At 40.8% G+C, this 15,299-nt stretch overlaps 1 protein-coding gene and 1 long non-coding RNA gene across 2 annotated transcripts; one reads left to right on the top strand and one right to left on the bottom strand.

Moving 5' to 3' along the window:
* Nucleotides 1–779: 779 nt before the first annotated feature.
* On the top strand, nucleotides 780–5,883 carry LOC131982677 (uncharacterized). The gene is made up of 3 exons (XR_009395415.1): nucleotides 780–899; nucleotides 4,392–4,478; nucleotides 5,764–5,883. It is a non-coding gene; the product is annotated as an uncharacterized LOC131982677 (long non-coding RNA).
* LOC131982674 (TBC1 domain family member 10B-like) lies at nucleotides 1,714–14,458 on the bottom strand. Its single transcript, XM_059347222.1, has 10 exons — nucleotides 13,981–14,458; nucleotides 11,846–12,994; nucleotides 10,911–11,010; nucleotides 10,705–10,812; nucleotides 8,920–9,026; nucleotides 8,375–8,489; nucleotides 7,348–7,413; nucleotides 7,075–7,264; nucleotides 6,259–6,413; nucleotides 1,714–6,103 (listed from the first exon to the last, which is right to left on the bottom strand). The coding sequence occupies exons 2-10, from the start codon at nucleotides 12,973–12,975 to the stop codon at nucleotides 5,192–5,194; spliced, it is 2,883 nt and encodes a 960-aa protein (XP_059203205.1). The 5' UTR covers nucleotides 12,976–12,994; nucleotides 13,981–14,458; the 3' UTR covers nucleotides 1,714–5,191.
* Nucleotides 14,459–15,299: the final 841 nt, after the last annotated feature.

The raw sequence follows: 15,299 nt of genomic DNA on the forward strand, positions 1-15,299 counted from the left end.
CAAAATCCCTCATGAGTTCACTTGACAATAGTGACATCTAGTGGAGCATTTTTACACCTGCATGTGCAACTGGGCGCCTGAAAGGTAAAGCTAAGTCTAAACTACACAAATAAGCACCCACATGGGCGGATTATGGCCCCATCCCAATCTCCACACTCACTCTTGCAGAACCCTTTTCATAAACCTGCATTTTTGCAGGTTTTTGCACTTTGTCTGAGGCAATTACCCACAATTCATAGTATTGTGACCTTCCATTCAATCAAGATGAGCTATGTCTGCACAGAATTGATCACAGGTAATCCCTGCACAATATGGTTCAATTTATATCCGACCAGCTCTGATGCTGTGCACACATGGGCAAAGATAACCAATATCGGCAAAACCAGATCCAACAGGATGTGAGTGCTGCTGTAGTCTTACATTAGAAACCTTGTTAATGAGTTAATTGATTATGAGACACTTCCACCCTATAAGGCAAGAGGAAGACATTCACAGACAGTTGTTTTGCAGCTTTTCATAGACAATGTGAGTCTCTTTGTTGTAATTTTGGGACTTATACCAGTCCCCTAAAAGTTCAATACATAGTGGAATATTAAAAAATGCTACAAATTATGGTGATTGAAGGACGAGATAGCAAGACACGTTTTCGCACCCACCTGACAATATGATTTTGCGACACTTGTAAGAGTCAAATCTATACTCTCTATCTTCTAATCTTTTGCCAGTACAAAAGAGGCTTTTTACATGTGGCCTCCTACAATGCCAGCGTGTTAACAGCTGTTATATTTATTGTCAACATTAGTTAGACAAGCGTTAGCATAAGCATAAGGTTGTTGTTTTTTTTAACTCACCCGTTTTTTCCCGAATCCGGTTGATGTTTCTCCTCTCTTGCTGTCACGGTAATATTATGAAAACATCTTCAACTTCATTACTTCATCTAGCTACAGTTTCTTTCACATTAAGATTTCTTTGCTGTGATTTTGTCCGTTAACCGTTGCTTCCGTGCTTCTTGCCACATCTTCTGCGTGTTTGTTCGGGATGGATTCAATTTAAAGTTACGTTCCATATTTTCTTCAGGGAGAAAAACACCCATTTTCTGTCTAATTTGGCACTTTTTATTTTTTTTAGAATTCCCTTGTACATTTTAGAGAAGCCAGTTAAAACACTAAAATATACTGCGTCAAGAACCGTTAGTTAGAAGAATACGTAAGTGAAGTGTAACCATGGTATCTGGAATGTGCGGCATTATGACAGAAACGGTCGTAAAAGCCTACATTTTAAGGTAAGGAGAAAACCTAAAAGGCAACGCTGCAATTAAATTAATCCCTTAGCTTTGATTGTTTAATTAAAAAAAAAAAAAAAGTCTAAACACTAAACGTGTCATGTTTTTTATTGTTAAATCTTGACCTGAAAAGTGACTAAAGCTGTCAGCTAACTGTAGTGGAGTAAAGATTACAATATTTACCTCAAAATGTAGTGGAGTAGAAGTATAAAGTTAAATAAAAGGGAAATACAGTACAGGACTTAATTGTATTAAATGTTCCACTCAGCTTTTGAACATGCACAATGCCAGAGCACAGGGCCCTTGAACACACCTGAGACTTTTCTGCTTTGACAAGAGAATGTCTGCTGTGGAAAGGGTATATTATGAATTTATCACAAAACAGAACACCCTCCACATTTCAAACACCAAGAAAGACAAAAACACCCTGCTGATTTAATATATTATGGTTTATTACTCATCACAAATGTCATTATCATCATCAATTAAATACACCATTTGTAGATCTGAAGGAATGATTTCAATTAGCTATGATTTTATTTCACTTTTGCCAGAGAGAGAGTGACAATGTAAACTTAAAAAACACAAAAGACGTAACGGCATGGGGAGAAAAACTGCTTTAAATGTTTGCATTAGTGGGTAGTGATTCCCAATCCACTGTAATCAAGAGCGCTGATTTCAGGATCAATGCAGAAATGCACAAAAGGACCTGACAGAATTGGATTTCTTGATTCTTCCTAAATATTGCAGCGTTCAATGCTGATTCCACAAGCTTGCGAGATTATTAATTTGATCGTCACAACCTCTCGGAACCTCTGAAATAAGAGAGATGACATTATCATCAAAACATGAGCTGCGATGACGTATTGCTCATAAAATATTGTAGTCCACGTGCATGAAAGTGTGCTCAGAAAAAGACCCACTGAAGCACAAAATTCATTTTTCCCGTGGCACTAACCTGATCATCATGATCAGAGGTGAAATCAGTGCTGCTGTCACCACTCACCATCAACAGTCATGATGGAGGATGGTTTGCATAGATGTGTTCAGGTTATCCTCACTAAACTATATTAATCTGTGCCTATGAATGCACCAGCGTCAAAATCGAGGAGGGAGGGAGCGTGCGATTTATATATGTAAATGACAGCCATGTGAAGACCTGAAATAAGTGAAAAACAATGAATATGCAGGACATGTTGGCTACAATTACACGAAAGTCCCTCTAATCCTTAACTACAAAAACAGTACAGTTAAAGAGCATCAATGTTTTTTGCCATCAAATGGTTTAACACTAACTACCTGGCACTATTCATCTTATACTGATGGGGTTCAGTGCAGTTTAATGTATGCATAAATATGTTACAGTACAGAACACTGAGTGTAAATAGGTTAGGGAGTTAGTCCATAAAGTCATTATGAATGTTACAACACAATTTGGTGAGACAGACATACTTAAGATCTCGAATTAAAGAAGTATTCAAAGCTCATAAATCACCTTAGTATATTATACAGTACGATTAAGACCTTCAGCTCCCAAAAATTCTGTCTGAATCACTCTGTTTGTTCTGTCGGAGGCCCATTTTTCCACTCAAGTCTATTTAATACTGCACTTCAGTAAACTGGAGACTCGTGAAGCTATAGTTGACCAAACCAACAGTGACGGTAAACTTAAATAAAAGCAACGACATGCATCGAGTTCGCTGTGTAAAAAGCAGAGGACTTAGCGTGCAAAGAAAAGGAATTAAAAACACTTAAATGATCCCTCTGCAACTACACAGTGTGTAGTCAGCCATCGTTCCAGTCAACCAGGTGTCTCTTACTCACATAGAAAAATAGTCAGATCCAAAATAATAATAATAATAATAATTCATAATATACTATATTTGATTAAATTAACCACTTTGTACATAAATACATCAGAGCCCAAAGGTTTAAAGATCAGAGGTTAATGCTACATTGGCACACCTGGCACCTCCAGTCAAGTGGCTTCCTATAGGTCCTCAAGGCAGATTTTAAACTATAAAACCGTCCTGTTGAGACTCGTTTTCTACGTTACTACACTAACGGAGTGGTCGACTTCAGTGGTACTTTGTGACAAAATCACAAGTGCAAAAATCATCCTTCATTTGCTTAAGATTCTTGAAATCACATTCTTATGGGTTAAGTTCTTACCCATGCTGAAATTTGGCTAAATAAAATACATATTTGTTCGTCAAATGCATAATACTAATTTTATGGATGGACAATTGGTTTGCAGGATGTTTGCGGTCACTGCTGTGTATTGCATGTTTTCACGCAACCAGTTTATCAATAATGTTGTGCCTGCTTTTTGCAGAAATTGACCTCAGACAAAACATTTTTAGGGCTGTACCGAATGTGTGCCTTTTTTTTTTTTTTTTTTTAAACATTCAATTCTTCTATTGAGGTCTGTCGTCATATTTTGATACCATCACCTAAAAAAATAAAATATTCTTAAACAAAATCCTCTTTATTAAATAAACTTTCTTGAATTAATATACCTTGTCCGTTTCCTGTTAATATAGGTGTGTGCCTCCCTTTAGGCAGGAGAGCAACAACTGAGCGTAGTGAAAATGTTTTTTTAAAGGCTAAATGCCAACATATATGTAATGAAGTAGTATATTCCGTGAGTTAAAAAAATGTAATGTATTTTGAAAATGAGTAAATCTATCTTAAGTCAATAAATTTTGACTTTTGGATTTAGTTATTGTAAATGTTTGAATCACATCAGTCAGAAAACAATCCTACACAGCCACCTATAATGTAAGTGTAGCCTAATCTTTATCTGCAACTGTGCAGAAATTCCAAGTTTAAACAGAATGAATAGACGTGCGGAAAAACAAAAACAAAAAGTTAAGAATGAAGCTTCAAAGCTTTGAACTATTCGGTACAGCCCTAGAAATAATAATTGACTTAACTGAAATAAAAACAATAAAATGCTCCCCATGTGTCTTTTTGTCAGAGACAAAAAAAACACACACAAATGAATCATTAATAAACATCCACCACTTCATGGTGTCTTGTTGCATTCTTAATTTTCTCCCTCTTTTTGTCTGTGTACATCCCTCCATTCCCCTCTCTTCAAATTTAGTCCACTGACAAGAATTTGGGGAGAATCACTCAGGATTCTACAGTTTGACTTGAGAGAAAAAAGCAGCCAGAGGGAGACTGAAAACAGGTAGGCCACACATAGAACAGTAACACATTTCACTACACTACTAAGGCACACACTCACTCACAACATTTAACATGACAATAAATACATCCTCAACAACATTACTAGCATTTTTGCCTTCAGTGCCCGTGTTTGAGATGACTTCGCAGGATTTTCTTTTTGTCACAGGCATCCAAATAACCTGTCCACAGATGAGAAATGATGGGGCAAGTGGAGTGCTAACAGGATTCTATGTACTCTACATAGACTTTTTATTTACATACTCTATGGCACTGTAACTATTTCTGCAAGCCTTCAGTTTGACAATCCCTTGAATCAATGTTTTTCTAACCACTGCTATCAATCTGATTAAAATAATAAAAATGACAAAAAAATAATAATAAAAAAAGCCTAAGAGAGATAATGACTGTAATCTGTAACTCACAGTCCATGCTCCAGTTGAAAAAGGAAATTTGTCCCATCTTTCTAAAACTCAGTGAAAAAGAAAGCATTGAGCGAGGGGCGAAAAGCCCCCCGAGGTGCTATTAAAACCATGATCCAGTTTTCTCCACCATAGTCCTGGGACTACATTAAGTCTTTGAAATGATGTGTTGTACAGGAAGCCATCCCATTTTTTTATTAATCACTCTCCCCTTTCTGGGAGGGTCTTTTCTTCCCCTGACCTCTTTTTCTGTGCAGCGTCCCTTTTCATTATCCTAGAATGACGAGGTGGAAAACTAGGCCGAATCTTTTGCTGCTGCAGCTCCATTTTTGTCCTCAGCTTCTCCTCCGCCTTTGTCCTTTTTCTTCCCCCCTTTCTTCTTCTCCTTTTCTAGCCTCTCCTTCTCCTTCTTCAGCCTCTCTTTGTCAGCCCTGTCCTTGTCTTTCTTTTCCTTCATTTTTCTCTTGTCATCTTCCTTTTCCTTCTTCTTGTCTTCTTTGCTCTTCTTCTTCTTCTTCACCTCCTCCTCTCCAGTTGGGGCATCAGCCACTGGCGCCGCATCTTTTTTTGAATCTTGAACTGGCGGGAGAGGGGCGTTGTTTGCAGTAGGAGAGGGGATAGAAGAAACAATTTGCTCAGAGACAATCTTGGGCGAGGGGGCTAGAGTGTTGGGTGGTGTGCTTTGTGTTGGGGCTGAAGCAGCAGGCTGGTCCTGTGCTGGGGTGGCTTCTGAGGCTGGAGCAGGCTCACGTGATGCACCCCCGACTAAGGGGCTCCGAATGTGCGGTGCCGGTGCCCTCTGACCTGCACCTGGAGGAATAGGTGGTTTAATGCTGGGGCCTTGTTCTGGCTTTGATGTTACTGCAGGTCGGGACTGAGGGGTGAAGCCCTCCATTCCTGACGGCCCTGAGAACGAGCCCTTCTTTTGGGAATGAAATGGAGCCTTGGACCTGCGGAAGCCAGGGAGCGAGAGGAGGCTGGAAGAAGCCCTGAGGGGTCCTGGCGGGGGGATTGAGCTTCCCAGGAAAGAGAAGCTTCCGCCAGAGCTGATGGCAGCAGCGCGGCGTTTGTACTCAAAGATGGCCCTCGTACCGTGGAGGCGGCGGCCCGGCTGGTGTGTCAGCTCCCCTCTGGACTCCCTCCACTTCCTCACCTGGATATTGCACTCCCTCTCTATGAGCGCCTCCGTCACAGGGAGAGTGATAATCTGGATGGCACATCAGACAGGGACGAGACAGACAGAGGAAGTGATTATTACTAGACAGGACACTACAGGACAAAGTGACTCATAACTCGTGTCGCTGAGTAAAAACAGAAGCAAGATTTCTTTAAGTCTGCAGAAGCCAAGAGAAAGAGACCCACCTCCTGCACCAATATATCCTCTCTGATAGTGTCAGGTGAGATATTCCTTAGTCGCTCCATGGTTTCATACATGCCCTGTAGTTCCCGAAGTTTATCCACAGAACCAAGCATTTGTTTCAGTAGCACGAGGCCCACACGAAACACTATCTTCACCCCTACAAGCAGAGACACATGTTAGGTTTTTGTCAAAAATAAAATTGTGTTTGACAAATACTTAAAACTGCAGAAACAGTTTTCTACACAAGCAAATAAACAAATGCGTGAAAGGCTATGGTTTCTTATTAGAATACACTGTATGTAGATTAATGTACATAGTATAGAACTTAAGTATGCAGGCGCTAGTGGGGAGGAAACTTTAAACCGTTTGCAATGTGTTGATGTTAGCACAAGCAGTGAATTGGTATGCAAGTTTCACAATATGGCGAGAGCAAATGAAACGCTGGAGCTGGAAGATCCGCCTGCAGGTTCCTGGTTAGCTATGGAAAGAGTTATGTTTAAGGAGAGAATGTTGTGTCTTCATTACCACTAATCCTTATTATTCAAAGTATTTTGGTATTTTCAATTACATAACTTGAGACATTTTTTTCAGTGTTATAGCCTATTGTGAACTGTTGCCTTTGGGAAGGTGTTTGTTCAGTGTTCATATACTGTAATACAGAAGTGTTTGATATGTTCCTTTTATAATGACAATAGCAATATGAACCCAACCCGTGAATGATCCCGCCTACCAACTAGAGAAAAATAAAGTGAAACTGCTCAATTAAAAACAGACAAGAGCACTGAGAGCTGGCTGAACCCTGTGTCAATGAATGGTACCTTCACAGAAGAACATGTCCCATACACGCAGTACACTGGCCCATGGTAAGGTGCGAGAGAAGATGCACATGAACCACTCAGTCATGTAGAGAATCGGGTCAATCTTGAACTTCTTAAGGTGACGGTACGCCATTGGACAAGTACGCTGTAAAAGGGAGAAGAAGATCTCGCCATCCAGCTGGATCGCTTCCTGAAATGACGACATGACGAGTCAGTAATAAAGCGGAGACACTGACACAAAGATCTGACAAAGATCAAAGTTCATTCACTCACCAGTCCAGCACTGTAATAGCCGGGAAGGTACTTCTCACATATCTGGACGAGGCACCAAAAAGCTTGCTGTGACCAGAACATAAATATAAAAGGTAAGGTTGGCAATCAACTGAAAATGAGGTTAAATGCTATCAAGAAGTTGTGGGTTTAAATATATTTGAACCAATTTCCTCTTTTGTTTCCTGTTTATTTTTCGGGCTTTTATAAAAATAGAACAATTTGTACATTATTGGTTGATTAAATCTTTTCACACTTCCTTCTTCCTGTATTTGTTTTGTGTAAATGATGGCAAGGCAGATGTGGTCTGATGTGGAGATATATAGTGAAAAAAATGCATCTCCCCAACCTTCTGGTAAAAAAAAGGGTGTCTGCAATTGAAACTGTGAACACTTTAAATAGATAAAGACACTTTGTTTGCTGCTATCTGGCATTAACCACAGCAACCGTCCCAGTGTCATTAGAAAATCACACAAACTGCTACTTGAACATCACTACATCAGAACAAAACCCCAAGTTATTTATGGGATTAAATGAAGGTTGAGGTTTCAAACTGAAAGAATACGGATTAGGCAGGTCCGTGTGGTCAACTTGCTGACAAAAGGTCGGCCGAACAAAGCAACTGTAACCTGAGTTCTGTCTGAATCACACACGCTTGATATTTGCAGGACCTTGTCGATTGTTTTTGAAGTTTCAGCAGTGTCCTCAGTCTGCGTCTGCTACTATTTATAATTTAGCACTTTGTTTCACTTTCTCACACACCCACTCTCTTTTTCTTATAAGCTCTCTTTATTAATGTGTCTAGTGAAGAGGGAAAACCTGATTAAACAAAAACATACCAAGATTTCTTATCACAACTCAAAAACAAACTGCATCTTGTGAAGTTCAGGGATGCAAACACAATGTAACATCATCAAGCTTTTTTTTAAGTAATCAAACTGTTCAGTAATCATAACAGAACTGGCACAGATGAAGCCATTTCATTTCACCACTGAATGAGTACCTGTACCCAAACAGCTTAGCCCCTCACCTCAGCAGGCATATGCATGAGCAGCACTGCAGCCACTGGAGCCTGGGCCTGGCAGTAGCCTTCGTCAGGCCGGTAGATAGTGTAGGCCTTCAGGATACGGTACAGATCCTGTTGCCTGCAGGAACAAACAACAAAATTACCCAGTGGACAGATCCAACAAAACACTTGACCAGTTCATGCACCTCCTGTTGACTCATGAAGGGAAGAATGCAAATCAAACTAATGGGGAAAACTGCAGACAAATGCAAAACATCTTAAATCACTTTAAAATAAAATATATTATCTTTTTATATGTATTATGAATTAATATTTCTTATGCATTTCTTCATTTGGAATATCCTCTTTGTATTATTTTCTGTAGGATATTGTTGCTTTTTAATGGTCATACTATTTTTTATACTTCTAATTTCTGGTTGTATCTTGTAATCAATTACTCCACAGTTTGAGGTATGCAGACAATGTGCAGGATTTATTTGTCAATCGTGTGTGTGTGTGTGTGTGTGTGTGTGTGTGTGTGTGTGTGTGTGCGTGCGTGTGTTCTTTACCCGTGGCCACCACGAGCAGCAAACATCTCATGGAAGGGGAACTGTCTGTGGAGATCCTTCTCTATAATGTCCAACCATTTAGCTTCCCCTGGCTCTCTCTCAAGCTCCTGTAGTTTAAAAACATTAGATAAAAGTTTTAGAAAAAAAAGTCTCATTAACTCGTGATGTCGGCTTCCAAATTAGCCATCAAAGTGGATTACACTGCAAAGCTCTGTATGAAACCACATTTGGGAGTCTTCCTCAGACAACACAAACAAGACTTAGCAGACTGCTGGGACCCAGGCCCAGCTGAGGCCAGACCCCCCTCCAACGTGGACACGGAGGCAGGGCAGGCAGGGAGGATTACCGGCCCTGATAAGAGGCTTACAGATCGCAAGGTTTGCGCCTGCGCCCATTTAGCACCCCTGGAGCAGAAATTGCCTCACTCAGCCACAACGTCCCATTCACAATGCTCCCCACTTTCAGCCAGTTACTCAAACGAAATACTGGAGCTTCTTCACAGTACATAGTTATTCTAAAGATAAATACAACCAAATTTACACAAAGAAAGAGAGATAATATTAACAGTTTAGAGCAGCCATTCTCAACCTTGGGGTCCTGACCCCAATTGGGGTCGCCAGATGATTTCTGGGGGTTGCCAAATCATTTTGGAAAATATATAAATAATAATTAATATTAAATTACATAATTTCAGACAGGGAGATGTTTTAGTTGTTGTCTGCTTCATTATTAGTCCAGAATTCGCCGACTCGACTCAACTCGACTCGACTCGTCGAGTCAACTATGATCTGAACTGTGTGCATGAGATTCTGTTCAGTGAGCACAGCGGAAAATATAAACAAACAAAAAGAAAAAAACTGGCGCGTTGTTGCTTTACTGCAGCTGCAGTTTGCTAGCAGCTAGCTATAACTGATGCTGGAAAAATGGAGAAATGGCCGCAAAGAAAAGTTCCAGACTTGGGTCAGCAGCAGCAGGGGTCCCAAGGTCTACCACCAGAAAGCCTAACGAGACCACCACCCGAGAAATGGAGGGCAGTGGGGCCGACACCGGCTAGGCTCCGTAAATATCAGCCCGACTTCTTGAAGTATGGCTTTTCGTGCATGACAAAAAACAACACAGAATATCCACAGTGTGTCATTTGCTCTAAAGTGCTGGCAAATGAAAGCTTGAAACCAGAAAAATTGAAGAGACGAGAGAGGGGGGTGGGGGGTTGCGGACAATATGCATGTTAAATTGGGGGTCGCGACTCAAAAAGGTTGCGAACCACTGGTTTAGAGAACAGATTTGAAGAACTGTCGATCATTTACACTCCATGAAAAAGAGGACTCAGGCTACATCCAGACCAAATATTTTTTCATAAAAAAACAAAACAAACAACTTTTAATTTGTTTATACCTGGTGTCCAAACTAGTCTCTGTCATTATGGAAGCCCTAAAGCAGACCCTTTTGAAAACGCAGATGACCCCATTTTAGTTTAAAAACTCCAGGATTGTATTTTGATCTTCCAATAGAGAAAGATCAAACAATGTTTTTCCATCCTTTTGGCTGTCTTGTGTGTTACTCTGTCACAGTTCCACCTTATCATTGGTTCAAACAAAGAAATCTCTATTCTTACTTTCCCCTATTGCTGTTCTTCCTCCGTAGTATTTTCTGCAACTAAGCAACCAACCAATGCGTAGACAATCTGCTACTGTTAACACCTGCAAGTGCATGCCTACTGTACATGAATTGAAGTGCATTATGTTATGTAACATATGTTATTATTATGTAACATAATATGGATACCTCAAATTTTCCATGATTGGCTTCTATGAGCTCCTGGCTGTTGGACAGCAGCTGCCAGGCTTTGGATCTGAGAGAGGATGGAATCCCCTTCCTGCAGCGCAACTTAACCTTTAACGCACAGAAAGACACACTGGGTATAAGCTCAGGCATTATGTCAAGCATAACCAAGCCAAGTACATTTAAAACACATCTGAAAGGTTGCATACCTTCTGGAAGCGATGTTTTACCCATTTATCCCAGTTGTGGAACATATCAAGCCATTTTACCTCCCTCTGTCTGGCAACTTCAACCCGAACATCCTTTTCACTGTGAGTAATATAAAACGACTGCATCATTTAAAGAACTGGGAAGTACTTTTTCTTCTCATGTCCTTAATTATTGCACTGTGATGTTTAACATTTATAGCTCTAATTTAATGGCACAAATGGCTTCTCACTTTATCTTTTACATTAATTTGCACAATATTACGCTGAATTGCTCAGATACAGAACACATACAAATGTACCATTTACATTGACCAGAATGCCCTGCCACTATTGATGGTAAATCAATATATTTTTAATTATTCAACAGTGGAAGAGCAATTAGCTTGTCTGAAAAGTAGAAGCATATCTGACAGAAAAGAGAGGAAGAGAGCAGATGACCACAGAGACACACAGTCAGTACATATTGAGTCACAAAAACGCTCTCAGCATTATCTGAGTCAGACCAAGGGGAGATAAAGGATGGTCGGACATGTTTAGAGCAGCACGGAAAGAGAGGAAGACAGGAAAGAGAGGGTGAGACTGAGATGAGAGGAAGATCTCTTTGGGGCAGATGGATAACAGAGTGAATATGGTGTTCTGGGAAAGCAAAGAGATGCTTAAAATGACAATAGTCAGCCCACATTTACATTTATCTGTGTAAACCCATTCTCTGGCCATAATCGAATGATGCATCATATTACAACTAGTGAACTGTCTGCATGGAACCTTAAAAAATTGATTGTCTTTTTTTCCGCTTCTTGAACAGCCATACTAAATATGCATCTCAAATTTCAGAATATCTCAGACCAACCTGTTAGACATAATTAAATCACATTGATCAACATTCTGCACAGTGGACAGGAGTGTGAGTCATCAGTTAATGTTTTAATACTTACCCAGTTTCACTGTACTGAGTCCCACCCAGGAAGCCATATTTATCAGTGCGTCTGATAGCCATGCCATTGATCTCTGAGTCTGAGCCAATAGAGCTGCCATCCTCTCCAAGCCCAGTTAGAGACTCCAACGTCCCAGACATCAGGCTGGCTGATTCTAGGTAGCTCAGGGTGTCAGGGGCCGGCCTGGGGTTGGGGTTGGGCAATGGGAGGGCAGAGGCCGGCTCGTGGATCAGTGGAACAGTAGGGCTTGGGTGTTCAGCTCTGGTGGGGGTGCTGGGCAGTTCTGCTTTCCTTGCTTCACTGGCAATGTCTGGCTTTGGGGAGAGAGGAGGAGGCTGACTTTGAGGGTTTTGTGCTTGTTGAGGTGACGGAGGTTTCTCCCCTTCAGCTGTTGCTGATGCTGCAGTATTGGTAGATGCTGGAGGAGCAGGCTTAGGACTGGAAGTTGCTGGAGGAGCAGGCATGGGACTTGAAGCTGCTGGAGGAGCAGGCATGGGACTTGAAGCTGCTGGAGGAGCAGGCATGGGACTGGAAGCTACTGGAGAAGCAGGCATGGGACTGGAAGCTGCAGCGATTTGGGGTTGGCCTGCCATAAATTGACCATCACCCATGACAGGATTTGGATTGTGGGTGACATGCACATTTGGATAGAGATTAGGCCCAGGATTGAGATCTGGAGAGGGGGATGCCTGTTGCACTTCGCTCTGAGGTGGTGGCTCGTCTGACAGTGTTGGGGTTTCTGTTTCAGTATTCAACTCTGCAGCTGCTGAGTCACTTGTCTCCTGCTTATTGTTATGAGCTCCAGTCTCTGCATCTTCCCCTGCTGGTTGCTCCCTTTGTGGAGCAAACTCATGTACCAATAATGTGAGGGGGATCTCAGCAGTGAGTTTGGGAGGACTCAAGGGTGGTTGGGGAGTCAAGGGTGAACCCCCTGACTGTGCAGCAGGAGTATTTCCAGTCAGAGCTTTGTCATTGTAGAGGGAAGACCTGGGTGTGGGCATGTCCCTGGCAGATTCTGTAACAGGGCTATTGGCAGCAGGGTGCACTGATGAGGACGGAGGGATAGATGGAGCTGCATGAGGATCACCCAATGCAGGGGGTGATGGTGACAGGGTGGAGATTTCAGCCATGGTTCCACTCTGATCTCTCCTTTATAAAATGAGAAAAAAATATTTCACCAAAGAACAGCTATGAATTCAGTTATTACTGTGGGAATAAATAAATCCTGCAGCTTGTGTCATAAATATTCACTTTAATTTTCTCTTTCTAAGATGACTAAAGTGTCCATGAAAATCAGACTTCTAGCCAAGTGTAAGAGAGTGTAAGAGATAGTTCCTCTTCTTAAATTGGATCAGAGGATGGGATTGGAGAAGCAGCCAAAGAAGATAACTATATTTTGAAGTCATGGAAATTCTTGGGAGACAGTATGCAAACACACACCTAACTTCAATCCACTTTCTGCCTCAAATTTGAACTTAAAATGCATTATTCTGGAATATTATTTCTACAAATAATAATGTTTGTAGCAATCAATGTCTCAATCTACAATTCCACTTTTGCGACACAAAACCTATTTATTACATTAAAACTACTTTACCAAATCAGCAACATGATTTCAAATTTCAAAGCATGCCAACATCACACCAAAAAAACAAAAGAAAAGCGCGATACTAGTTGATACAAAAATTGTATAAACTAGTATCGCGCTTTTACACAATTATTCTTTATCAGCGTTGTAGTCAGGGTGACAGAAAATACTAGCTATTCTTGAAATAGCTGCATTAACTGTTTCTTCTATAAATGTTACTTGCGCTGGCATCGTTATCAACAAAGCACCCCCGACAACCACGGTGATCCAGTACTCTGCTGATGAAGCAAGTTAAAATCTGTAGTGTTGGTGCCAGACCGCTATCGGTTACATGCTAGCAGCTAATGACACTAGCCACTTTGTTGTCATATCCTCTCTAGAGGCCTTTCTCGAAGCGACTCAACTTCCCGATTCAGCTCACAGGAGCAACGGTTTACTAATAGCTAATAGTCAACACCCTCCCTGCTTTGCCAGGCCCTGGCCAAACAGCGTCCACGGCCTTGTCCACCCCGGTCAACTGTAACTTCAGCTCGGCTGCTCAACTCACCTCCGACCGGCTTGTCACTGTGATCCGTCCGCCTGGATAGCCAGGGGGTTCCTAACCGTACGACCCCCCCGCCACAGCTCCGGTTCCGCAACCTCCTCCGTGAAATGAATGCACGGAAAAGCGAGACCTGGGCAGGAACCACTAAACGGGGTGAGGACCTGGAAGAGCAAACGTCCTGCAATGGGCGAGCTAGCTCGCTAGCCAAGTTAACAGCTAGCCAAGTTAGCTTATTTTAGCTTAATGTAACTATTAGCATTAGCGCCGATAGTGTTCTGTTTCTGTTAGCCTAGCCAGCTAGCTGAATGTTTCGGTTACCTCGGTTACACATGCGGACTCGCTGCGACCATTCGCAAATTCAAGCAACCTTCCGAATAATAGTTTTCATTCTGAAACAAAAAGGACTCTCTTTGATTAATTTATCCAAGCACAACGACAGGGGTACATCCAACACCAGCAGCCAGCATTTCCTACTGACAGCAGCGTGCGTGTTCTCGTCAATGCCGTCGGGCACACGCACGCACCCACACAGGATCCTCCCTGCCACAGCAGAAATATGCCATTGTACACAGTAAAAGTAAAATACATTTACTTAACTACCTTGTTTTCCTTTTGTTTACGTATTGTCATTGTTTAGTGTCATCTGATCTTGTTTTTTAAGCACTTTGAGCTGCTTCTTTGCCTGAAATGTGCTAGATTCCTACAAATTAAGATAATATTTTATTTTTTATTTAGCATTTTTATTTTATACTATTATATACTTATACACAACTACATATCAGGGGGGAATATTGTACTTTTTACTCCACTAGTTTTTAAGGCCCATCTGATACCTTTAGTTTGACTAGTAGTAACTTTCGATATTAAGACCATTACCACAAAATGTTACTTTTTAAAAATGTATTATTATATGCTAGATATATAGACCTTGCAATATTTATATTTGTTAGGACAATATTAAAGCTAAAACATTAAATTTGATGTCCATATACATTAAGCTGCCAAAGTGATATAATGGATCATTGTGCATAATTTGTCATTTTACTTTTGATTCTATTACTTTGGTACCTTTAATTAAGTAAATTTCGAGTGCATGAATTTTACTTTTAATGGAGCAATTCTACACAGTTATATTGCTTCTTTTTTTTTTTTACTTTAATAAAATATCTTAGTACTTCCTCTATTCCCGGCATATACATACATGGTTTTTGATATTTATATCTCCTCAGATTTTATTTAACATTTACCACAATCAAACACATTCATTACAGTGTCTATTAATCAAATATGTTTATTTGTAAAGTCCCACTCAACGTACCCTT

The sequence above is a fragment of the Centropristis striata genome, chromosome 13, assembly GCF_030273125.1.
Source record: "Centropristis striata isolate RG_2023a ecotype Rhode Island chromosome 13, C.striata_1.0, whole genome shotgun sequence".
NCBI classification, from domain to species: domain Eukaryota; kingdom Metazoa; phylum Chordata; class Actinopteri; order Perciformes; family Serranidae; genus Centropristis; species Centropristis striata.